The sequence below is a fragment of the Mytilus californianus genome, unplaced genomic scaffold, assembly GCF_021869535.1.
Source record: "Mytilus californianus isolate M0D057914Y unplaced genomic scaffold, xbMytCali1.0.p SCAF_5, whole genome shotgun sequence".
NCBI lineage: Eukaryota > Metazoa > Mollusca > Bivalvia > Mytilida > Mytilidae > Mytilus > Mytilus californianus.
The window spans coordinates 102,105,295-102,132,423 of NW_026262701.1; the positions used below are offsets into that span (position 1 = coordinate 102,105,295).

General features: G+C 32.2%; 2 protein-coding genes across 2 annotated transcripts; one reads left to right on the forward strand and one right to left on the reverse strand.

Annotated features, from left to right (window-relative positions):
- Positions 1 to 349: 349 nt before the first annotated feature.
- LOC127702160 (cyclin-D1-binding protein 1 homolog) lies at positions 350 to 12,444 on the reverse strand. The gene is made up of 10 exons (XM_052206265.1): positions 12,271 to 12,444; positions 9,602 to 9,664; positions 8,316 to 8,395; positions 5,620 to 5,701; positions 4,839 to 4,932; positions 4,059 to 4,129; positions 3,395 to 3,471; positions 1,369 to 1,680; positions 948 to 994; positions 350 to 480 (listed from the first exon to the last, which is right to left on the reverse strand). The coding sequence occupies exons 1-10, from the start codon at positions 12,344 to 12,346 to the stop codon at positions 372 to 374; spliced, it is 1,011 nt and encodes a 336-aa protein (XP_052062225.1). The 5' UTR covers positions 12,347 to 12,444; the 3' UTR covers positions 350 to 371.
- LOC127702174 (programmed cell death protein 5-like) lies at positions 12,396 to 25,795 on the forward strand. Its single transcript, XM_052206281.1, has 5 exons — positions 12,396 to 12,562; positions 14,955 to 15,066; positions 15,743 to 15,834; positions 19,079 to 19,150; positions 23,226 to 25,795. Exons 1-5 carry the CDS (start codon positions 12,503 to 12,505, stop codon positions 23,265 to 23,267), a joined length of 378 nt encoding a protein of 125 aa, XP_052062241.1. The 5' UTR covers positions 12,396 to 12,502; the 3' UTR covers positions 23,268 to 25,795.
- The last annotated feature ends 1,334 nt before the right edge of the window (positions 25,796 to 27,129 follow it).

The following is a 27,129-nucleotide window of genomic DNA, read 5'->3' on the forward strand; positions in this document are numbered from 1 at the left end:
CTTAACCTACAATCCAAAATATTCTGTAGCCAAAACTAGCCTAGGGTTATATTGAATTTCTGGACACAACATTTATCTGGATCAGGGGTTGCATCCAAAAGTTGTCTATACTAAAAACTGTCATAAAAAATGGAAACAACACTTCATTAATGTTATGCCTCTGAAGAGCTTTCTGGACTTACCCTCATCATGAACACTCAAAGCTCATAAATTTATAAATGACATTAAGCGTCTTTTTCTATCCTTTATGATGAACCTTTTAAAGCAATAGAGAAGCTGTTTTTAAAGGTTATATGTGAGGCACTGGGACTGGCTACTGATGCTTTAAAAGAAAATAAAATGACATATCAATATTGCCTAGGTATTTTTATTCAACTGACTTCATTTAAATGTGTGTTAATGTTGTCCCAGTTGTGTTGATTTGCTTTGTGTAAAAAATCTATCCACTGTTGATCATTTTCTGTTACAAACTCACATTTCCTGAAAAAAAAGCAAATTACATGTATATATTCTATTAAGCTCACTAAACAGTTTATCTATAAATTGTATATGATATGAAATATGAAAATTAATCAGAACTCTTCTGGTAAAGGTAAACAAATATTTTCTCCAATTGCACTTATATTTGATTGACTTAAAAGACAAAATAATATTATAAAATCCAACTTATGAAAGGAATATGAAACAATTCATAAATGATTTCATATTATACTGATACATATGATTATAATGTTACGTATAAATAGTTCACCTGTCTTGATTAAATAATCTTTTGCATTTCACTGTTTATGACCTTAAGCTCTTTGTTTGTTACCTCTCTTGCTGAAGTCCATATTGTGAAAAACAATTGTTTGTTTTACTGACAATATTAGGAATTCTTATTATGTTCTGACACCTACTTCAAATCTTTTTTTGTATTTTTAGTCATATCACTAAATATAATTTACCTGATAATGTCTAAAATAGTTCCATGGATTTGGTAAACAGCCTTTCCCTAAAATAATCAAATAGCACACTGTACAGTATACTTAATCTAATTTTTTTAACATGTATAAGCGCATAAATGACTTTCTAATACTTTGAATAAAATCTTTTTGACCCTTACATTTTCTATGCACTTGTACCACTTCCTAATGCTTATATTTTGTGTATCATGCTCTACTATTGTTATTATCATTAATCAATAATAATCACTATATATTGAAGTTTATATATGTATGTGTGAAATGAAATCTGATGTATGATTTGTTTTATGTATATAAGCTGAGTGTACCATTTTTAAAAAATAAACTATAGAAAAAAAATACCAAAAATAGAAATAATATGAATATTTCCAGAATCATGAATAATTTTTATTATCATACTTACATTTTCATTCAATGTCTGATAATGTAGTGGCGGATATAAACTAGAAGCAAATTCATCAATGGCGGGACTTAATCTGTCTATATTATCTGCTAAATCATCAAGCTGTGTTACAATCTTCTCACTATTACAACATGCACTCTTCTTTACTGTGTCTTTTGTCTTTTTAAGTAATGATTTAGAAGCTTTTAGCAACCCAAGACATGGACCAAGTAAAGTTTTATCTCGTTCTGACCATGTGTTTTCATTATCTGATCCAACATCTTCGCCAAGGAGTTCATCAAGGTCATCTCCTATACCACCACTGTCTACAGCCTATAAATTAATCATTAATAAAATGCTCCGCTGGGCGCAGCTTGATACGACTGCAGAGGTCGAACCCTGAACAGTTGGGGCAAGTATGGACACAACGCTCAAGCTTGATACAGCACTGAATTTGGATTGTGATAAAATATTTGACACAGCATAGGTTTCTGACACAGAATGAATGTGGTCTAAGAACTTAAAAAAATTTAATTTACCTATTCAAACCATATCATTATTACTTGCTTTTATATATAAATCAGAAATAACCAATTTAAAATGGAAAATTTTAAACAAAAAAAGGAAAAAAAAATCCCTCCCCCCCAAAATTTTTTGAACCCCCTTATGATTCATCACCCTCAAACTCAATCTCAGCCTACCCTTTGTGATATGGTACCTTGCAGTACAATTTCAGAGAGATCTGTACACTTGAACACAAGTTATTGTCTGGAAACTAGAAAAATGCTTATTTTTTGGCCCCTTTTTGGCCCCAAATTCCTAAACGTTTAGGGCAATTACCCCCAAACTCAAACCCAGCTTTCCCTTTGTGATATGGAACCTTGTAGTACAGTTTCATAAAGACCCATACACTTACACACAAGTTATTGTCCTGAAACTAGAAAAATGCTTGTTTTTTTCCCCTTTTTGGCCCCTAATTCCTAAAATTTTGAAGCAATTACCCCCAAAATCAATCCCAGCCTTCCCTTTGTGGTATGGTACCTTGCAGTACAATTTCAGAGAGATCCATACCATTGAACACAAGTTATTGTCTGGAAACTAGAAAAATGCTTATTTTTGGCCCCTTTTTGGCCCCTTATTCCTACCGTTTTGGGCAATTACCCCCAAACTCAATTCCAGCTTTCCCTTTGTGATATGAAACCTTGTAGTACAATTTCATAAAGATCCATTCACTTACACACAAGTTATTGTCCTGAAACTAGAAAAATGCTTGTTTTTTGCCCCTTTTTTGGCCCCTAATTCCTAAAATTTGAAGGCAATTACCCCCGAAATCAATCCCAGCATTCCCTTTGTGATGTGGAACCTTGTGGTACAATGTCAGAGAGATCCATACACTAACACACAAGTTATGTCTGGAAGTTACAAAAATGCTTATTTTTGGCCCCTTTTTGGCCCCTAATTCCTTAACTGTTGGTACCATAACCCCCAAAATCAATCCCAACCTTCCTTTTGTGGTATTGAACCTTATGGTAAAATTTCATAGAGATCCATTCACTTAACTTAAAGTTAGAGTGCGAAAACCAATGTGTCTTCGGACGACGACGATGCCTTCGTCATACCAATATACGACCGCAAAATTTTTTTGCGGTCGTATAAAAATTACAAAAAAAATATATAACAAGATAAGCTTTTGATTAATCCTATTTTTTGGTATTCTGTTGTTTCAGTCATTTGTGATACTGTGGATTCATTATTATTCGTAGGATACCTATTTTGTTGATTTCATGGCTCAAGGTAAATCACAAATTTTAATGTTTGATGAAGTACAACTTTTGTATAGGTTTACATTCAGACTTTTGCAAAACCACGAAATTAAATATCCACAAAAATACAATTTATCCTTAATCCACATAAATTGGTATTTGCATTAGTTTTAAATTTGCATAATTACTTTCCAATTCATTAATAAATAAGAGATGTAAATTATATATATGCATGACAATGGTAAATCGTTTGCAATGAAATTCATTATTACTTATACACATACCTCTTGTATTTCTTGTAAAGCATCAGTAGCCATCCCCTGTGCCTCACATATAAGCTTTAATACAGCTTCTCTATTGTCTGAAAGTACATCATAAAGAAAAGAATAATATAATTATTGTCAATGCTCAAGATCGAAGAGATTTTAATTTTTAAAAGTTTCATTCAATTATCAAAAAAAGATCCATTTAAATAGGTAACACTCTATGAAAGTAATCTAACTATCATTTTTTCAAGCTTTCTAAAATACATTTGATTCATTAAAATACCAATTTAAATAAATATATATATAATTTAGCTGATCAGTAAACTTATTTATAAATTTCCAGGAAAGCAAGGCCTCATAATCGTCTTGAGATGAAATTTCTGATGGTAATACAGCAGCCTTTTAACAGTATTTCATAAGTCACACTTTTGAGAAAACCTTTTTTTTAAGTGAAAAAATGATAACTCATTGAAACATGAGAGAAAACAGGATGCTAATGCTTCGGTAAATAAAATGAGGAGCTCATTAAACTTCATTTCATATGTATTTTTTCCTAAAGCATCTATTTAAATCAGAAAACCTACTGTTTGAGCCTTGTAAATGTTCAAAAGTCACTGAAACAGGACATAGTGGTAGCAGCAAAATAACTATTATTAATATAGTTTGGAACAAACTTGATTACCTTTTGGAATCTGAGGAAATATATCAGCACCATTCCATACATTGCCTGTGGACTGTAACTGTTCAGATGACCTGTAAAAATTAACACTGATCATAAAACTCACGTTTTGACAATTAATTATTATCAATATTTTTTGGTTAACCAGGGCTTCCGGTCACTTTACTCAGTACTCAGAATACAATATGTGTGCTACAAACACTGAATCAAGTTATTGGATTGATAGATGTCAGAGTACCATAACTTACATATTTTTATGACTGAAAGACCTGTTTTGTTTAAAAAAAAATATCTCTGCTACTAAATGTATTATTATATACGGTTGTATTATGCTAGTAAAGGCATTCAAAGAGATATTGAACATCACTGCTTCGGTTTGGTTGACATGAATATAAACCCACTGCATTTGTTTGCACCTGTCCTAAGTCAGGAACCTGATGTTCAGTGGTTGTTGTTTGTTGATGTGGTTCATAATATTTCTCGTTTCTCATTTTTTATATAGATTAGACCATTGGTTTTCCTGTTTCAATGGTTTTACACTAGGTAGTCATTTTTGGGGTCCTTTATAGCTTGCTGTTCCGTGTGAGCCAAGACTCCGTGTTGAAGGCCGTACTTTGACCTATAATGGTTTACTTTTACAAATTATGATTTGGATGGAGAGTTGTCTCATTGGCACTCATACCACATCTTCTTATATCTATAAAACTATTAAACTACTTCTATGCATAGAAGGTTCTTATATAAACGTTACAAGCTAAGTAACTGCTTGGGTGATTTCCTTACCCACATCCATTCTGTTCCACAGCTTTAGCTAAATCTGTTATACCCTGTATCACATTTACAACAGCATTCTGTGTCGATTTTCTTAGTCTAAGACCTATCAAAAGCAAAACATTTAACTTATTAAACTAAAATAAGCTATTCATCAGTCGTTTCCATTAGGAATATAAGAATCAAATTACAGAATAAAATCTTATTGTCATCTATTCAATATATACACTTTGGTTTCCTTTGTAAAAAAATATGTTAAGAAAATGATCCAAAAAACATTGTAATATTCAAAGCAACTGCTGTGCCAGAATATATTCATATTCAAAAGCCATTAACTGTTTTACTTTCACTTTGAATGAATGTTTTTCTTTACATAAATTCTTTAGTGTTTTCCTAAAAATCAATCATTATATATACCAAAAATTAGGTCTAGTTAAATCTAATGCATGTGTTGGGAGAGTGTCATACTTAGTAAATTTGATGTGTATGAATATGCTTTTTGCTGTTTTCTGCTCTTTGGTAGGGTTGTTGTCTCTTTGACACATTCCCCATTTCCATTCTCAATTTTATTTATCGTTAAATGAACTTATTCTCAAAATGTCAAGGACAGGGTGAAGCCCCCTCTGTTTTCTTCTCCCTGAGACACTGAAATAGAAAGCTCCATTTGTTTTGTTTTTTTTTATTTAGCCTGATTTGAAACTGTAGAAAATATAGATTAAAGTTTTCAACCTTAATTGACTATGAAAAATGAAACTAATGGGTTACTGATGATTTTCTTCAAGCTTCATCCTACCTTGAGATTTAGGTAAGCAGTAATATAATGACACTAAAGCTAAAGTTGTTTTCTCCACTCCTGTTATCAATGATTCACACTCCTGCAAACAAAAATTTTGATTTTTAAATCTGTGTCTATTCAAAGTACCTATAATTAGAATCTATCATATGAAACCCATCACATTCAACCAAAAAATATTTCTAGTGTTTAAAATAATATACAGTCATCCAGACTAGCAGAGCATATCAACCACAGCAAAAAACTTTGATAGCCCATCTTTAAGTTTATTGATACATGTGACTACTGTTCTGACAAGACAAGTACTATTTGTTACTACAAGGATAAGAAATGATGCTAAGTAAAACCCACTTGTAATTCAATTGCAATGTACATGTATAGGAGTGTGGGTATAATTATTGTTATTATTTGATATCCTTTTAAAATAGGTTTATTCAAAGGGTCAATAAATAAGTTTATGTGGGTCATATCTAAATTTACTAGATTTATAGACAACATCACCTTAAAAGTTAAAGAAGAATGTGTCTGAGGACACGAATGGCTCCATTCAAGTTTTGCAAATTTTCAAGTTAAATAGGGACATAACTCTTTAAAGGTAGAGTGTGGAAACTGAAAAATTTGAAATTTTCCAAGTTATAAAGGGGCACAACTCTAGAATGGTAAGTGACTCACTGCCCAAATTTGAAATTTGTCTGGGAGTTTTGGTTCTCAGCATTGTGTATGAGGTTCATAAAATTTAGATGAGAAAAGTTAAGTTAGAGTGCGGAAACGAAAATGGGACATATGGAAGGACAGAAAGACGGAAAGACGGAAGAAAGGACAGTCAAGGGTAACACCACTATAATGCAGATTATGTCCCCATTGCCTACAGCAGAGGCATAAAAATAGTATGATATCCCATTCACAAAGCAAATTTTTGTATCTATGAAGGAATTTAGTAAAGATTTGAAGTAATTTGTTGTACATGTAAGTTGTAACCAAATCCCTGATTTAATAATTTACCAGTTATACATTAATTGAAATCTAAAACATCACTACAGACAATGGCAAAGCTAACTTTGTTCATGTTTGTCTAAATGTTGGTAAATTCAAACTTTAATTTCCTAGTCATGCAGAAGTGGTATAAATGTTCTTTTGGTTTCCTTTCATATTTGTCTTACATATTGAATACCAAATTTATGTTTTGCTTATGTTGCCAGGTATATTATGCTTTGAGTTTTTAAAGTAATGACACAGGAAAAAGACAGCAAAACAACCTTCTCATTTACTGATGACTTAACAGTCATCTTCAGCAGGTCAATAATTTTTTGTTATCCATTTTTAATGTTTTTAACACTGTTTGTTGAAATTTCACAGGACTTTTTAGCTCATATTGACAGTATACGATTCATATAAAAAAATTAAATGGAAGATTTTTCCCTTTTTTCCATAACTTAAAACTTTGAAGGCTTATATTTTGTGCAATGATTTTCTATGATAGTTTTTGACAAAGATGCATGGTGCTATGGTGAAATTTTACTTTTAAAAATGGTGGTCCATAAGTTCAATTATCTCCGTTTATATATTCTGAACTATAACTTCTTACCTTCACACACATCTTTATATGGAGAACTGATTTCGTAATGTTTGTTTGTTTTTGAAATCAATAAAAAAGTTCAGAGTTGTGATCGAGATCAATGCCAAAAGAGTTAATTAAATCTGACAATGGAATTATCTCCCTTTAAATAGGTTAGACCATATCAACATTGTGGTTTGCTAAAATACAAAATAATTTCTATATATATATATCCTTTAAACCAGTATTTTGAGTTGAGCCAATTGCAACTGATTTTTACAGTTTGTTCTTATGATGTGCTGTAACACCACTGTTCTAGGTTAGGGGAGGATTGAGCGCTCAAAAACATGTGTAACCCAGCCACATTCTGTGCCTGTGCAAAGTATTGAGCCTGTAGTTCTGTGGCTGTTGTTGGTTCATTTCTGTCATATTTGTTTTTCGTTAATTGTTTTGTTATAAATTGAATTGTTTCACATTTTACATGTCTTGCCTTTTATAGCCAACTATACGGTATGGGTTTCTCTCTTTGTTGAAGGCCGTAGGGTTGCCTATAATTGCTTACATCCACTTCATTTGAACTTTGGTAGATAGTTTTCTCATTGTCAACACACCACATATCCTTATTTTTATATTAGTCTGAAAATGTATAATTAACAATTGTGTTAAAATTGAACAAAAAAAATTATTTTAAGTGATGTTCAATGCGGTATGGGTTTTGCTCTTAGTTGAAGGCCATAAAGTGACCTATAGTTGCTTACTTCTATGTCATTTGGTCTCTAATGGAGAGTTGTTTCATTGGCAATCATACCACATCTTCTTATTTTTATTTTGTAGCCAAATAAACAAATAAACTGCTGTCAATTCTGAGACCAGAATTAAATTCATAATAATTTTAAATAACCATGTACATGATGTACAATGTCTGACAATGTATGAATAAAATCAAGTAATCCAATTATGATCTCTAACTGTAGATTTGAGCTTTGTGAGTAGAATGCAACAAAGGGGAAAAGAAATGCAACAATGAATTGAAGATTTTTTTATGATGATAACTTTATACATTGGTTAAGATATAGCCATCTGAAGGCATGAGAATATTATCAATATTTTGTAACTTCGACCAATACAGTTATAAGCTTACCTGAGCAGAAGGCAATGGAGGGGAAGAAAATGTCAGGGATAATTTTGTAGCTTCATGAGCTATAGCTTTAAATACCAATCCTAGAAAAAATACAAGAGATAAATAAATAAATTTGTAATGCAGCAACCACATTTATATTTACATCCCACAAGCCAGTAAAAATAGTTAATTCATTCAAAGCATAAGAACATTTATGTCATGATTTTATAACACAACCTTTGTTTTATTCTCCTGGTTATTCAGAAATTTATTTAAAAAAAAAACAACTGAGGCTCCATCTCCAACAGGCAAAATTGACCGTAGGTAGATTGGGCTATTCTTTGTAGGTCCGATTGGTGATTTAGCTCCCTAATTATTCAGGTATTTACACATTCGCGGTATTCAAATGTTTGGGATTGATTGTAACTAAGGGAGGCCAATTAATAAAAGCCCTTCAGACCCACCAAATATATAAAGTGCTATTTTCAAATTCATTATCACTGCATTTCTATCATTGTTTATATGTTTTGGTTTTCAGGGTTTGTTTTCTTCCACCAAGTGATTCTTATTTGACAATATAAAGCGAAAAAAAACATATGAACAATCTGTGACAGTAATATAATTTTTAAGAAAGTTCCTGAAAAGCATCAGCCCGATTTATTTGACTGAAACTAAATTTTGAAATGTCTGACACAAGCATGACAAATGAGTGAATTTTTCAATAGAATTCATGGGATTAAAGGATTAGACTGGTGTATTTTGGACTATATCAATCCAAATGTCCAGACAGACAAAGGAGAAAGGGCAGGAAGGCTTTAATTTGGTCTTAAAAATTGAACTCTTTGTTATATCTAAACCTATATTTACCTTCTAAACTATACAGGTTTAGATGATAAAAAGATTTTTTCTGAATGTTAATGTTCTTGTCTTTTCTCCCCAATGAGCTTATAGAGTTAGCCATACCTTTCTTGAGAGTGAAGGGATTTTATAACAGTCATCTTATTACAAAAATAAGATGTGGTATGATTGCCAATGACACATCTATCAAACAAAGTCTAAATGACATGGATTAAAGCAACTAAAGGTCTCTGTACTATGAATATGGCCATCAACACTGCAAAACCCATACCCAATAGTGAGTTATCAAACTTACTTCATGTGTTTTGATTTTTCTCAGTGTTGATTATGGTCACTTCCAGGAAATTTAGTATATTTTTTGTGTTTCTCTTTTTAATATTAAGATTAAAATATGTAATGTTTACCAGTACATGTATTTTAACTGTGCATAATGCAATAATCAAACTCGCCTAATCTGTTCCAGTAATCATCTGCATGAAACTCAATACCATCTTTTTCTTTAGTTTCTCCGCCTGTAAAATATAATTTCATAAAAGATATGGAAATTAAAAGGAATTAAAAATAGTGTTTTACTTATCACTATGTAGTCTATTATCATGATTATGATTATTTACAGATATATCCCAAAACTTTTAATTCATTTATTGCATGTCCAGAAAGCCTTAACATGGAATTGGTGCAAGTCTAATTGAACAAACTTACACTAAACCATTACATTCTTTAAAAGCATTAAAACATGTTTTATTCTATTAAATCAGGACATTCTACATTCTAAAGGTGAATGATTATACTTCAAGGACAGCAGAGTGAAATCTATAAGAACTCAAAATTGTATATAAACAGAAGGATATAGTCTACAATGCTAACTCAGCTAAAGTATAAAAATAGACTTTGAGCTATTTAAAGGATTAACTGTTATATTTGGAAAAAAAAAACACCTGTGGTATCAGGTTGTTCTGGCCCCAAGTAGATTCAGCCCTAAGTCAGTCTGTCCAGAGTCAATTCGTCCCCAATTCATTCCAGCCCCAGGTTGATCTGGCCCCAAGTTGACCTGGCCCCATAGTTAAGTAATGAATAATCACTATAAAAATCGAGGTTTTTGTGACAAAAAGGATTCAAGGTACATTGTAAGTGTAATTTGCACAAGAATAATTTGTGTAAATTTGGCAGGTGAATATTTTTAGGAAACAGTATTGATGATTTAATGACAACAGGTATGTAAAGTTTGTCTATTATTGGTCAACATTCAGAGGATTTATTTTAATTTGATACAAAAAGGAGTAGGATTGGTTCTGTTTGTAAAGCAGCATCAGAATGTTGTTAAAGTTTTTTTCCTTGCTTATATAGTGTTTACTCAATTCTCACATTTACAGATTAGGAGTTTATTACAATCCAATGAAACATATATTATGTAATCATTGTTACGACTTTTCAATATTTCTCAATTTGAGCAGTTTTTGTAACTTTAAATATAAACAAAGGTTGTATACATCAGCTTAGGTATCAGCTTGTATAGTTGTATATGTAACAATTTGTTATTACACCAGTTGAAAGACCTGTTACAGATTAAAGTCATTTGAAATATTGCTGATTACTGTTGATTACTGTTGATGGTACTAACTTCTGTAATATATACACAATAGTCTTGATAACTTAAAATCAAAATCAACATAGATGTTTTATACTACATTATCAACCGTACTCATTTAACATGTTTAAGGGGATAAATTGTTTTGAATATAATGAAATCTTAATATAAATCATGATTGAAAAAAAATATTGAAATAAATGTCTCCTCTAAAGAAAAACATGTAAGTGTGGGTGTTGGACAGTAGGGGCATATGTTTGTTTTAAAATGCACGTAGACTATTAAAGGGCTATATATTTGACTTGTAGTCAAGTCCCTATGATAAATGCTCCAAAACAAGCCATTAATTTTTTCAATATTTCCATGTTTTTTAATGAATTACAAGAATATATTTTTTCTTTAATATTGATCATATAAATATCTGAATAAGTTTATTAAACCTTAATACCACTACAGTATTGATTTTTTTTTTAAAGTAGGACGAACGAACCCAGGGCAAACATGTAATCAGGGCAAAGGGGCACACTGGCACTTGTTTCTATCCATGGGAAGGCTGACTATCCATATATAATAGTCGACCTTCCCATGGATAGAAACAAGAGGGTCGTAATGGGGGTATCTTCATGACGAATAACGGTAAAAATTCTTGCCAAATGACGTTAAAACAAGGAATTATTTGAATCTGCAATAATTATGAATTCTGGAAAATTGATTAGAAATGTATGATGAAAACTAACCCAACTAAATAGGGTTAGCCATGTGCGCATGTCTAAGGTTAATTTTAATTTCACTATCATTTCAGTATGAACTAACTAACCCCCCTTAGCCATGCACGCATGGCTAACCCTATTTAGTTGGGTTAGTTTTCATCATAAATTAATCATCAATTTTCCAGAATTCAAAATTATTCCAGATCCAAATAATTCCTTGTTTTAACGGTATTTTTTGCTGTATGACGATAAAATGTACACTTTGTTTTAGACGTTAAAAAAATCGACAGATTTTGACGAATCACGTTAATTTTTTTCCAAAAATAACGGTAACAATAATTATTTGAGACCTCTGACGAATCACGACAAGGATATTTTGACGAATCACGGTAAAATTTTAACCAATATGACGCTAACGGTAGCCGAAAATGGCAGTTTGACGACTGACTGTAAAGGGCATTTCTACCCTCAAACAAGTGCCTGTGTGAACAGGCCTGATACCAAGTTGTCTTTATATGGGGTCAGGGTTGTCTTCGTGGGGTTGAGGGTAGACTCAGCGTTAAATTGTCAGAGGATACAAATATCAAATGCATCATAATATTAATACAAGTCTCTGTGTGTGTGTGTATGTGTGATTTCTAGTCCTACATTTTACCAGTCAAAAAAGACTGCTAAGCACTATAGTCTATATAGAGTATAGTATATTTCACAACCACAGCATGGTCACAATCAAAAACTGAAAAAAGTGTCAGGTGTGCTTGACAACTGTCCTTTAAACTTCTTCTCTTCTTATTACGTATATATATACTGGACATTTTACCTTTCACTTGATCTACTGCTATTGCTAAATTTGTTGTTAAATTGTGGAGTAATTCAATATAAGAGTTTTCTGCCATTTCCGTGTTTGGTTTTGGAAATTAGTTACACATTCTTTTCGGACTTTCGGGGTGAATCATTGTTTGTATGAACAATCTAGAGAAAAGAAATTCCGTTGCCAAATCTGAAATCAAACACATTCTCACCTTATAAATTAGTTTAAAGAATATTACGAGATGGCTGATGATGAATTGGACGCTATAAGGGCCAGAAGAATGGCAGAACTTCAAGCTGGGGTAATTTTGGACATAATGAATGAACAGATGAATTGATGATCACGACAAACATGTGTTTTGAAATTTGATCAAATATCAACATGTACCATAGTTTGTTTGATTTTCCATTGAAAAAGTGTGAGGGTATCTACACATACACCACAGTTCCATGTCAGCCCTCTGATTGGTTTAACAGATGCTTGAAAATGGTCCTGTGGTGTATGTTATATACCTCACACTTTTAGCCAGAAACTACAATGTCACACATTTTCTTTCCTGGAATATTTTTCAACCCTAAAAATTAAAGTGTTGGGTAGTTGTCTCATTGGTGAATACACCGTATCCTTTCTTTTTCATATAATAAGTATAACAATGAATTTTAATAACTGTAATAATGTCAGACTGTATTATTTTAAAAAAAATGAGAGACTGAACACCACATATATTAATCCTCTGATCCTACCAAAAAAGATGCACATAATTCCATATATAATGCAAACAAATTCACTTAAAAAAAAAAAGGTGCACATTATTCCATTATACAAACATTCCTTTGAATGAAAGACACCAAACCATTCAACATAATCCACAAATACTGAATTAATCACACATACACATTGTAATTAACCCTCTTGCTGCTGGAGGGACACATGTCCAAACCGGCTGTGCCGTAGGGACACATATGTCCATGTTTTAATTTATGCAAGCTTCTCATCATTGCTGTACCTCTTTCAAATAAAAGACAAAAGATTACACAGTGTAATATTTTTCTACAATGGCTCCCAAATGTAAGGGTCATTAGGGCATGACGTCATATATCGAATGGTGTCATTGTTGAGCATGGGACGTCACAAACGTCCAGCGGTCGTATTTTCTGGCACACGAAATGCAACCTTGAAAAACAACTGGCAGCAAGAGGGTTAACTTCCATTATTAGAATTGAACATGCATCCAGTCAACAAACTTTCCAAAGCCTCCTCCAGCACTATTTGATGGTTCACGATTTTCCGTTTCCATGATACTCTGTTAACGCCTACTGACTGTTCACCAAACTTTACATGTATACATCCCTAATCTAGAGGTCTCCTGTAAAAGGATGTCACATTCAGATCACGTACAATATTCAAATACTGTTCCGTGATAATTCTTGAAAAGTACAGGGTTTTGAAGGTAGTGTTTTAAGATTTTGGCACTTAAGTTCCACTGATTCGAGTCCACCTGAAAAAATGAAATATTGACATTCAGTGACATAAAAATCATACATTGAACAAAACTACTATTGAAATATAAAACCATTTTATTTGGCCTGGATTAGGTGAATTGTAATAAGCTAACAATTTTTAGGTCATTAGTAGATTGAATTTTTTGTTGTTTTTTTTAATTGATTTTTCTACTGAAATTGAGGACTTCGTCCCCATATAATTGATGATGACATTTACTAGATGGAAAAAACAAGCAACTAATTTGAAACTCTTTTTGAATTCTGACCTTTTTTCTGTGTCTGGAGGGATTTTTCTGATTTGGCCGTCCACTGAATGTTGCGGCCAAATCAGAAAATCACTCTGGACACAGAATTCCAAAATGAATTAAACTGGTTTGCAGATCAATGTATCAAAATTATACATTTGTTACCCTCAATCTTAATTATAAGGCTTTATGGCACCACTGTACAGAAATGTGAATCCCTCATTGATTAAGAAATAATTCATGGCAGTCTTAGATTTGTTTTCATTTAACCATTGGTTGGGCATTTATATTCAAATTATTTTGTCCTTTTTCTTTTCATTTTCATTCTATAGTGATTTAGTTTTGTACACATTATTGCAAAATGGAATTTTTTTCCACCTCTATATATTACATAGGGGCATAATCTATTTTCTAAAACTGTTTTGTTATATCTACCACTCTCAATAGCTAGTGTGCTGTTACTTATTCTTACATTGGCATATTTTTTTATCATCCTTTCTTCCATTATTGCTCCTTCAGAAGCATATTAGTCCCACATCTAGATCTCCTAGGTGTTAGATAATCTCAAAAGGTACAATGTACATCAAATCACAGAAATGGCCTGCAAAGTCATCAAAACCCAGAAAAGGCTTGCAATGGCCCTAAAAGCAGAGCTTTATTGTCAAAACAAGGTGTAATTGATAATAAAAACTATAATTTAGAATGATTTTGTTTCCTGTATGCAAGTTCCTTGTGTAACAAAATGTTGGGTGAGTATACATGCATTGTAAATGAGACGGAAAACAAAAAAGTGTTTTAAAAATAGAAAGTTCCGTTTATTATTCAGTTTAAAAAAAGTTGTATTGAATGGATAATTCCTTTGAGGTAATTTTACTTGTTTATGACTACAAAAAGTACAAATGTATAACATTTAACATTTTGTACATTTTGTAAGTTCCATTTTTAGGGAGGACAGAATCAGCCGAGTCCAGAGGAGCAAGCAGAAAGACAAAGACAGATGAGTGATATGAAAAACAGCATTCTAAGTCAAGTACTGGATCAGTCTGCTAGAGCTAGATGTAAACTTTTTAACATTATTTTAACTTACATGGTCCACTAAGGACCAGTGTGGTCATCACTTGTGAAACAGGGGCTGTTGTTGTCCCTTAACCTTAAAAAAAATCTTCTCCTCTAAAACTACTGCCAGTTAGAACAAAACTCATCCTAAGAGTACATTTATCTAGTTTAAAAGATTTGTCAGACGATCCAACCAACAAGCATGGCCACCTTTGCTAAAACTAGAACTAACTTGTAGGGGTAAAATCATCTTCGCTAGCCAAGGGTCATGATCTGACCCGCTCCTCTTCACCCTTGTAGTAGATATGTCTTAGATTGAACACAGCCTAATACCATGAATACTTATTGTGTAGTCTTTCAAGATTTGTTCAGATTAAAGTGATTGTTTCTGCTCAAAATATATTTATTAGTCATGTTAATTATTGCCATTAGCAGGTGACATTTTGCTGCATTGTCTCAATCTTGTTCAGGTGGAAACTTATTAATTAATTATTTAAGTATTTGACTATAAAAATAAGTAGATTGCCAATGATACAACTCTCCACCAGAGACTTAATGATGTAAAAGTTAACAACTATAGGTCACCATTAACTTTGTTTGGACATTTACAATTTATTTCTCTTTCGTTAAAACAGTGTCATGTATTGTCTAATTTTTCATTATGCTGTTTACTTGCAGTAAACACAATTTCTATAGCAAAACCTGAAAAAGCAAAGATGATAGAAGGCATGTTAATGCAGATGGCTCAAAGTGGACAGATACAAAATAAGGTATGTTCTAAAAAAAGGTATTGAAACAAACAAATGAATGCATACAATGTAAATGGAAAAGACTGTTACTGAAATATGTTCTCCTTAGAAATCAACTTTTATAGGATATATGACATTTGACATGCATCACTCCCAGCAAAAGGTTGATCTTTTTTGTTTAAAAACTATTTAAAAGGTTCATATATCAACTTTGTTGTTGTTTGATGTGAGAACTATACTGAAATACTCGACTTAGATCACAAATTTGAATAAGTTCATACCTTCTTGTAACTTCTACTGAAGTAAAGATCCTAGATGAACATGTTTTAACTACAACTACTGAACCTGCAACTGAACACCACAATGATCCCACTATGTATTGGCTTCCAAAATATTGGCTTCCAAAATTATGCAAGCAACTTTATAAATTTCTATATCTGCATACATATGTTTTACTACACATATTTCGGTTCTTCTGACTACAATTGTTAAGGAAGTTATCAAATGTTGTGACAAAGCTTATGTTAATGGTGGGATAAATATTTCTGGTATAAAACAAATCTTTTGTGAGGTCTTGGATAATCTACATTTTCATATGCTTATTTGAAGGTTAGATTGTCTCCCTTGACAGTTATGAATTCTGAACTGTATACAATATTACCAGATAATCATATCAAACAGAAATTTTCCTGATTACTAAAATCTGAGTTTAGTCGTTATTTGAGACCACAACCCTCCCACCTTACAATTCCTTTTTCATTAATAAAACTAACAAAAGATTTTTTTATTCTTATTTGACATGTAAAGAAAAGATTAAAGCCATTAGTTTTTTTGTTTGAAAATATTTATGTTGGCAATAAGCTATACCATCAAGTGTTTGGTATTTTTATGGGTACTGTCTGTGCCCTTCTTATTGCATATTTATTCCCTTACTAATCTGAATTACAATTTATGACTAAACTTCACAAAAAGCCAACAAAGCAGTGAAAGCACCACTCAATAGATATTTTTAACAATACCTTGTGATATTTTGACTATATACTCTTTGTAAACAATTCCTATTTTTCTTAATATACAATAGAAATTAAGCCACCTTAAATCATTCTAACCAAATGCAAAGTTAATAATGACAAATGTCCTTTAAATAAATGTAGCTCACCTGACCCAAACAAAAAATCTTCTCCTTTGAATGTACTGAGCTAATTGATACCAAACTTTACTTGAATGTTCCTAGGGAATCTAGTTTAAAACTGTGTGCAGGGTATTGATTCATAAAAACAGATGGCTGCTGTTGCTAAAAATAGAACTTAGGGATAACTGCTGTTTTTGACTAGCAAATCTGACATGGATAAAATAATCAGCAGGTCAAGGTTTATCTTAAAGGTCAAACTGCCAAAAGACAATGGAAATGTTTACAGAAATAACATATTATTTTTTGCCCCCGCGTAACCCGCTGCGGGGGACATTGAAATACCGTGTGTCCGTCCGTCCGGTCTTGTTAGCCCTCCCACAGGTACAATTCTTGCCAGATTTTTATAAAACTTATACTATAGGTTAATATAAGCAATATCTCAAACAAGTTCTATAATGGTGGCCGATCGACTTTTTTAAAAGAGTTATGCCCCTTGGAAATATTAAATTTATGCAACATGGCCTCGTTAGCGCTCTCATGGGTACAATTCTTGCCATATTTTTATAAAACTTATACTATAGGTTAATATCAGCAATATCTCGGACAGGTTCTATAATGGTGGATGATCAACTTTTTTTAAAAGAGTAATGCCCCTTGGAAATATTAAATTTGTGGAAAATGGCCTCGTTAGCGGTCTCACGGGTACAATTCTTACCAGATTTTTATAAAACTTTAAATATAGGCTACTATCAGCCATTTCTCGGACAAGTTCTATAGGGGACATTGGAACTCTGTGGACAAGTTTTTGAGGAAACACAATTTAAAGGGGCACTAGCAGCTGTCAAATTCATGTTCACCGATTTGACTCAAATTCTCATATTTGATTTATAACATACTAAAACGTATATATCCGAATTACAATAAGTCTGAAATAAAAAGTTAAGAAAGCATGTACTCAATAATATATATCAGAATTTCGTGTGTATTTTAGTCTAGACGCCATCTAATTAACTATCGAGATGACCTCCGAATACTGCCGATGATCACATAACCCGATGTAAACATAAACATAAATATAAATAGATTGCGACCGTGTGCACTTGGATTTTGATAGGTCTGTTTGATTTCATGTTATAGATTAAAAAAATAAGTTAATTAACGTTTTTACCTGTAGAAGAATGATTTGTGTGGATCGAATCAGTCAACGAAATGGTTCACATTTGTTTCACTTTCAATGTTGACATTCTTTTCCTTTTAATGGCTGAACATGACTTATGCATGCGTAACCAATCTCTAGCTGATGGGTTAAATTGAAGGTCACAAGAATACGGCTTTAATGGGGTCAAATTATTCACTTGCAAGTGAATAATTCATCAGCGATATTTCTTTGCTTATTTTGACAAAACTGTACCAAAATAGCTGCTAAAAACGAATTATTATTCCATTATTTCACTTTTATTAATGATTGAACCAAACTAAATCATATTCTAATTTTTTTCATATCTCGTAGCTAGTGCCCCTTTAAAGTGAAAAAATACAAATTTTTCGCTGGTTTTTTCATAGCGATTATTTACATTTATAGACTTTTTTCAAAAAAATTTAATAGGCTATCTTTTGAAGCATAAAGACTACATATTATTTTTTCTAGATTCAGATGTAGTTCTGTCATGGAATAGAAGTTCCTTCATCATATAAGTTCCAAGTGGAAGAAATATTCTGTAATACAGTATTTGTTCCTTACGGAATAAAGGGTATAGAATATTTGTTCCAACAGGAACAGATATTATGACATTGTTTATAATAAGTTTCCAGGGGAACTTCTGTTAGGCAGAATAAATATAAACGTTGACAGTTCAACAAGTTCTAAATGTATACAAAATTTCTCCCAATTACTTGTACTTTACCGTAAGAAAGAAAATAAGAATTTGCAACAGGTTTCATAAAAAAGTTTTAAAAAATGAAAAAGAAAGTGATTTAATAAAATTTTTAAAAAAATGCCATAGGAAACAAAAAAGACATATAACAATCTACTTTATAGTAAACAGTTTTTGTACTAACACATTGCACATTTTTATGCATCAAGAGCATATGAAAGATCAGTAATAATGTTTCTTAAATCTTTTAATATTTCAGCTTGGTGAAGATCAGTTAAAAGGATTGTTAGAAAAAGTTAGTGAGAGAACAAACAAAAAAACTACAGTAAAGGTATGTCAAATTAATTCTATTCTAAATAAAACCATAAGGAAATTAAGTGGATGTTCATGAGACACCAATCCTAGCATAGACTTGAAATAAGCATATGCTTGTCTCCAAGAATCAGCACTTTTATTATGCCCCGTCGTAGCAGAGGGGACATTAAGGTTTATTCCATACATACGTCCCGAAATTGGTTTCCATTCTCTAACTTAAGTTTGCCTCAACCAAATGTTATGAAACTTGTACACAATGCTTATTACCAAGGCTTCCAAAACGGTCATATATTCCAGACATTTGTATAATGTCCGGTAAAAGTCCGGCTGGGCAAAGCATGAAACGGTCATCTACTTTTTAGTTTTCATGGCTTTCTGAAGAGACAGTCATTTTAACATCATTCGCGATCTTTTTGACCCAACCTTTTGCCTTTAACAGCCACACATTTCTGGTCATAAAAGTGACATGATCATTAAGTACTATCAAAACAACCCCTACTTTAATACCTTCTCATTTTAATCAAGGCTAATTAGTTGTCGAACAGCTGAAATTTACCTATTCAGGTGACTGGTAATCTATTTTGAACCGGACATTGATCGGTCTATTCAAAGTTATTTTCTTACATTTCAGCGGTTTGCATCTAATTAATTTAGTCAAAAAGATTTAAATTATCAGAAATACGTTTACAAATATGATTTGATGAAAAAATTAAAAAGGTGAAAATGAAAAATCGTCATAACCACGTTGTTTGAACCAGAGACATGTCTCTGTTTGAACTAGTACACATGTGCGCGTGCGCAGGTGTAAAATTTAATTATGCATCCTAATTTCTTCAAAAGATGCTTAAATTGTCATTGATACCTTTATCTCACGTTTATTTCGAATATTTTCTTGAAGAAATAACGTAGAAAGAGCTACATACACTCATTTTGCAAACATACACGGAATTTACGTATCTGTCTCTGGTCCATGTTTTACCATTGTCAAGATAACATCCGGTATAAGATTTTAACGAATGTAAAGTTTTTGACGTTATTTTGCAGAAATAAAGAGTATAAGGCAGATATAATTACGCTGATGTTGCACACTTCGAATGATGCACTGCCAATTTAACAGTTTACGTCAGAACTTCGAATTTGAATCAAAGCAAGTTTAATATCGTTTTTTTTAATGTCAATCATTGGGATGGCCAACTCAGCAACTGAATACCATAATTGCCTTTTGTTTATTTAGTCTTAAGGGATTAAAATCGGGATAATATATAAAATGTCCGGCTGGCTTAAAATATTTTTGGAAGCCCTGCTTATTACCACAAAAAATCAGATCAAGTTCGATTTTGGGTGGTGTCACTTTTACTGTTCTGGAGTTCTGCCCCTTTATAACGTTATATACAAGTGGGGGCATCATCTGTGTCCCATGGACACATTCTCCATTTATTTTATATTGCATTCCCCTTGCCCATCCTTCTGTCAATCTCTTTGTCTGTTCCCCCAACAAATATATCATCCACACTTTTCTCATACTACTGAATAAAATGACTCCATATTTGTTTAGCATCTTAGTAGTGATGAGTTGTAACATGTGTATACTTTTCAGATAATTCAGAAACCTGCTTCCTGTTTTCAAATACTATATAGAATTTTCAATACTTTGATTGAACTTATATATTTTGTCACACATTTCTGCAGTACTATTGAACATTTCTGCAGTACTATTGAACAGAATCACTTCATATTTGGTCAGCAGCTTAGTAGTGATGAGTTTTAACCTGCGAGTGCTTTTCTGATCTTTTGGAAACCTCTTTCCTGTTTTTCCATACTTTGAAATACTGGTAGGGGTATGCTAATCATGGCAACATGTGCATTATTGTTGCATGCACCTTGTCCATCAGTTCATTCATTGATTATTTTTGTCACAGTTTTTTAAGATATCATTGAACAGAATAACTTCATTTTTAGTCAGCAGTTTGTCAGAAGCGAGTTGTAATGTGTCAGACACCAGGTTCCTGTATGCCGATACTTAATATGTTGAAAGAAATGAATATGTTCAGTTGCACACTTCTATAGTACTACTAAACAGAATGACTTTACATTTGGTCAGAAGCTTGACAGTGATGAGTTGTAAAGCCTGAGCACTTTTCAGATGAATCATATACTTTGAATTACGAGAACTTACAGCTTTTCAATCAAAACAAATCTATTTGCGGCATCTTACAACCAAATTAAGATGGTCTAAAGTAACAATTTATGCAAAAGATTTGATTTTGATTTTTGGCGTTTTAACGCCACTTTTAAGCACCGTTTTTGGGCTTTTCTTGGCTTTTCTTGGCGGCCAGTTTTTATTGGTGGAGGAAGCCGGAGTGCCTGGAGAAAACCACCGACCTTCAATAAAACTGACAATCCTAGTCTATTAAGATTGGAGTCGAGTGCACCCGCACGAGCAGGGTTCGAACTCACAACCTCAGTGTTGATGGCTAGTGATTTCAGTAGTAACTGCTTAGACCACTCGGCCACTGAGGCCCCTTAAGCATAAGAAATAAGGCTGTAGAATGAATTATTTGGGTCAAGATGTGCAATTTATTTCAGGCAGGCAATAATGGTAGCCTTTTTCTTAATTCCTCTGCCAGTATTGTAAACTTGGATATTTATGATGGCTCAATTTTCAGGGTACAAAGTGAGATTTGTTTTTCTGTAATTTAGCATACTGTGGATTCATTCATTTTCGTGAATACCAGTTTTTGTGGATTGATGAAAACTTGTATTTTTGTGGATGTTAGATTTTGTGGTTTTGGCAAAGTCCTCATACTAGCCTACAGGAAGTTTGTGCTTCGTTGAACTTTTAAATTCCTGGTTTATAATCAGGAAATTCATGAAAATTGGTATCCCACAAATATTAATGAATATATAGTATGATGAAAAGCCCTTTGTGATGAGGCTTCTTGAGCTAAAAAATACCTTTTTTCACACAATCAGTTCCATGAAAATTTAGTTCTTTGCATACATTTATATATAACTCCATAGTTTTTACACCTTTATTCTATGGTCCTCTGCTCTTCCAATCAGCACAAATGGTTAAGCTCAGTCACTTGTTAAAAATTGAAACATGTCCAATATCGCTATACAGAGATTTTTTGTTTACTATTTTTGAGTACACGGATATTGACCCATTTGTTACCTGACAAATAATATAAACAATAACAAACATTCATGTTGAGTATCAAGGTATTTTCAGGAAGATTTAACAATTGAAATTTTAGTTAAAAAGAGGCATAGTTAAAAACTGTTACTTTTATTACATGTAATGAAATGCTAAAAATACAAGTAAAATTTGAGCTTGAGTTACACATCCTATACCTAATCTTTCCTGTTCATAAAAAACCAGAACATTTTCATTTTTTTCCTGAAAAATAATGGTTATATATAGATTCTACCACTGCATCGAGTGTGATACGATATTTATCCACTCGAGACAGTTAAATTTTCAAATTTAAGATGCGAGGCTCGCCGAGCGTTTTAAATATTTAAAATTTAACTGTCGAGAGTGGATAAATATCGTATTACACGAGATTTGGTGGTGGAATCTGTTTCTCTAATGATTTTCAAACAATACGCAGGCAAATTTATTCCTTCTTTTCGAATGATCTGCAAAAAGATGTGTTCTTTCTATGTGACGTCATCAGGCATGGTCGCCTTTTTTCATGCCGTCACAATAGGAAATTCAGAGGAAAGCAAGAAAATTCGACGTCATAATCGGATTTTAACCAATGAAGAACTGAGATCAAACGAACCACACGTTGATTAAATTTTTTTCATACAATGGGTGCAGCAAGGGATAAATTGACGAAGAATTAGAGAAATATATATATATATTCCTTTCAACTCAGTAAATGTGAAATCTTCAAGAAATGAATTCATCTTGGATTTTTTATAGTCCATTACGTTTTGTTAGTTGGAGCTTTGTCATTTAACAACTACAAATCAGCATTTTTAAAAATGAAAATCATCCCTATGGCTCATACATTTATAAGTTAGACCCTTGGTTAAAGGGATCTTTAAGCAATTCAGTAATTTCTTTTATTGTATTTTTTTAGTTTAAAAGAAGGGGATTAGATGACTCAGATGATGAATTTTAGGAAGATTGTGTAATACCTGCTATAATGAATGTTTCTGGAGGAAGATGTTTGACATTCTGTGATGGTTTTAAGCCAGGGGATTACAAAAACTATGAACTGTGAATGGCTTACAAATGCCTTGTTAATATTTAATGAGAAGCATGTATTTATTGTCTTTCCAAAGCAAAATATAGAACTGAGAAATTTCATAGGTAAAAATTTTATAGGTAAAAGAATGGCTTTATTGATCTCATTGTATTTGGAAGGAAATGTTTCATTTAAAAGTACAAATTGTAATATGTATGACAAGATTTCTTCATTTTAGTATATCTCCATTTTAGAAGTATTTAGTGCACATTGTGAGGGTTGAAGTAAATATAAATTATTAACAAGAGCAAAGTAATGAAACATTTAAAGATATGAATTTTACTTCGACTTGTTTTGAAATACATTTGAAATTTTAAGTAAAAAGAAATCCAAGTGTTACCCAGCATATGAATTTAATGAATTCCTAAGGAAATACCAAAAGAGAAAAGAAATATTAGGAAGCAGAGGGAAATGTTAACAGATGTGGCATGATAACATCCCTTAAACTTTACCATTCTCATAGTTTTAATGCATTGAAATAAAAATGTTATGAAAAGAAGACATTAAGACATATTTACCATAATTTTAATGCATAATATCTCCCAAGTCTCTAGTATTTTATATGTATTCTGCTTCATACAAGTTCAAATTCTGCAAATAACAGTGGTGTGTAGTAAGTATTCCATTTTTGTCTTGCCTTGACGGAGTCAAAAAGCGAGACGTAGGTATGCTGTTTCCAGCGTTGGTGGCGGCAGCATTAACAATGTATTAGTTTGTGATTAGGTCTAGTTTATGGTGAACCACTTGTGGTAGGTCATTGATATTTGGTATGCAGTTGTATTAGTATTGGCACATCTCATTTCCATGGAGATTATTTGGCCCTGCCCCCTCAGTCATGGTCTATTGACTTTGAAACTTTTGCTTAGTTTATACATGCATTAGTTTGTGATAAGGTCAGTTTATGGGGAACCACTAGAGGAAGGTCAATGATATTTGGTATGCAGTTGTATAAGCATTGGCATATCTCATTTCCATGGAGATTATTTGGCTCCGCCCCCTCAGTCATGGTCTATTGACTTTAAATGTTTTGCTTAGTTAACATGTATTAGTTTGTGATTAGGTCAGTTCAAGGGGAACCATTAGTGGTAGGCCAATGTTAATTGGTATGCAGTTGTATAAGATAAGCACATCTCTGACATTTCCATGGAGAATATTTGGCCCAGCCGCCTCAGTCATGGTCTATTGACTTTGAAACTTTTGCTTAGTTTACATGTATTAGTTTGTGATTAGATCAGTTTAAGATGAACCGCTAATGTTAAGTCAATGATATATAGTATGCAAAGGAGTAGGTTCGATAACACCCTAAAACGGCCCCTATTTCTAGCTACAATTTCAAATTAGGATTTATTGACCAATATCACAATGAATCATAGCTAATACAATGACTAGATAGAAAATATGTCTTTTTGTTGTAAATTTACGTCTATTTATGATGTCACAAATAGCACTCATTTTTATTTTCAATGAAAATTCAATGAAAACGGGTAAATTTCCAATGATTTTTCGCACAGGAAACACAGAGCACATGCGTCTACAAAAAAGCTTTTTTAACAAAATGTTTGTTATCACATTTTACATATCTGACTTGAATATTTAGTTTATCGACGTCTGCGCTCTATGTTTCCTAGGCCTTAATTTGTTTGAAATCTGGACGATTTGGTCAAATTTCGCAAAAATCTCTATTTTTGACCTTTTTGGGATGTAAAATTCAACGCTTTAAAACTAAAACTTTGACAAAAAAAGTTCTACTTCAACTTTCTCACATGTCTTTTTATCACTTTAAAACATTTATTATCTTGAAACATTAAACTTAATAATCGGGGCCAAATATGACCCATACCGAACTTACTCCTTTATTGGCATTTGCAAGTCTCATTTCCATGGAGATTATATAGCCCTACCCCCTCATCATGGTTCATTGACTTTGAAACTTTTACATAGTTAACAAGTTAATGTTCGTGTTTAGGTTTGTTTAAAGGGAATACCTTATTACAAGTCAATGGTATTTGGTACGCAGTTGTATTAGCATTGGCACATCTCATTTCCATTAAGATTGTTTAGCCATGTACCTTCAGTCATGGTTCATTGACTTTGAATATTTGCATAACTAGCATGTTAAAGTATTGCTATTTTAATTTCAACATTTGCATTATCAAAATTACAAAAAGGCGAGACATATCTCTGTGTTAACAGTTTATCTATCTATAATTACTGACTACCTCATTGTTTTGATCAAGTCATCTAGTTTAGGAATACTATAAGACCTACAGTTATGTGCTATTGTTAGAAAGAGATGTTGTTTGCTTCCAGTTTTGCAATATTATATAATATATTTATTGCTTGCTCTTTGAAAAGTATTTGTATGATCTTTTTACCAAATAAAATTTGAACTAAATGACAAACATAGTAATTTTATTGTTTTTATTCCAGGGGCCTCAGTGGCTATTTGATCTAAGTAGTTGTTTTTGCCACAAATTTGTAGAAATCTAGTATATTTTAAAAAAAAACGTGAAATTACTGCAGAGTTTAAAGAGAAATTTTAATATTAGTGGTAACAATGGAGATTACAACTACAAAAGTTAAAATATCAAAAGTGTGAGATAAGTCAATTTCAAATTGGTCACAAGACAAGAATTGTTTATTGAAACTTAAAATCAGTCGTAAACGTTGTTTTTATGTGAGTAGATATATATATATATATGACTTAAGTTTTCACAATATGGCAACATTTTTTTGTTTTTTGGGTTAAAATATATATCATATAAAAATAAAATTGAGAATGGAAATGGGGAATGTGTCAAAGAGACAACAACCCGACCATAGAACAGACAACAGCAGAAGGTCACCAACAGGTCTTAAATGCAGCGAGAAATTCCCGCACCCGGAGGCGTCCTTCAGCTGGCCCCTAAACAAATATATATACTAGTTCAGTGATAATGAACGCCATACTAAACTCCAAATTGTACACAAGAAACTAAAATTAAAAATATATATCATATACATATTTATATATATTATATGTCAAAAATTAAAATTAAAAAAATTCTCATTTTCACAGAATTTTGTGTTTCTGACTTTGGAAATGTTGTGTGAAAATTTTGACTCATTTTAAGCACTTTTAAAAAAAGTAATATGCAATAGAAATTTTTAACTCCAAACAAACTATTGTAAGTGTTGTTTTCCTTTTGTTTTTGAGTTTACATAGACCACTCAGTCAACAAGGCCCCCTAATTTAAAGACTGAATTCTCCTCTGAACATGGTTTAAAATAAAAACTTTGGCAAATACTTGTTAATCTTAGTTCTATAATAATATCACATCTACAAACTTGATGGAGCCCCTTGTTGCTGGAGATCAAGGTTAAGATAGTTTGATGGGAATTAGATGTGATATCATTATAGAGCTTCAACACTGAAAACATAAAAAAGTGAAGTATTCAAAAGATGATGTGGCTGTTATGGTAAAGTGATGTTGTTAAGTTTTTAGCTCACCTGGACATATGCTTGTCTGTCAGTTGTTAACTTTTAAAAAAATCTCTGAAATTACCTGGCAAATGTAATCAAACTTTACCTGAATATTCCTTATGGATTATTTAGAAAAAATTATCTAGATATTTGATCCATCAACAAACATGGCCACTGTTGCTTAACATAGAACATATATGGGTGAAATGGCTTATAATGTATCTCAAAACTAAAGAAGTTAGGGCAACTTTGACATAGGGTAAAAATGATTAG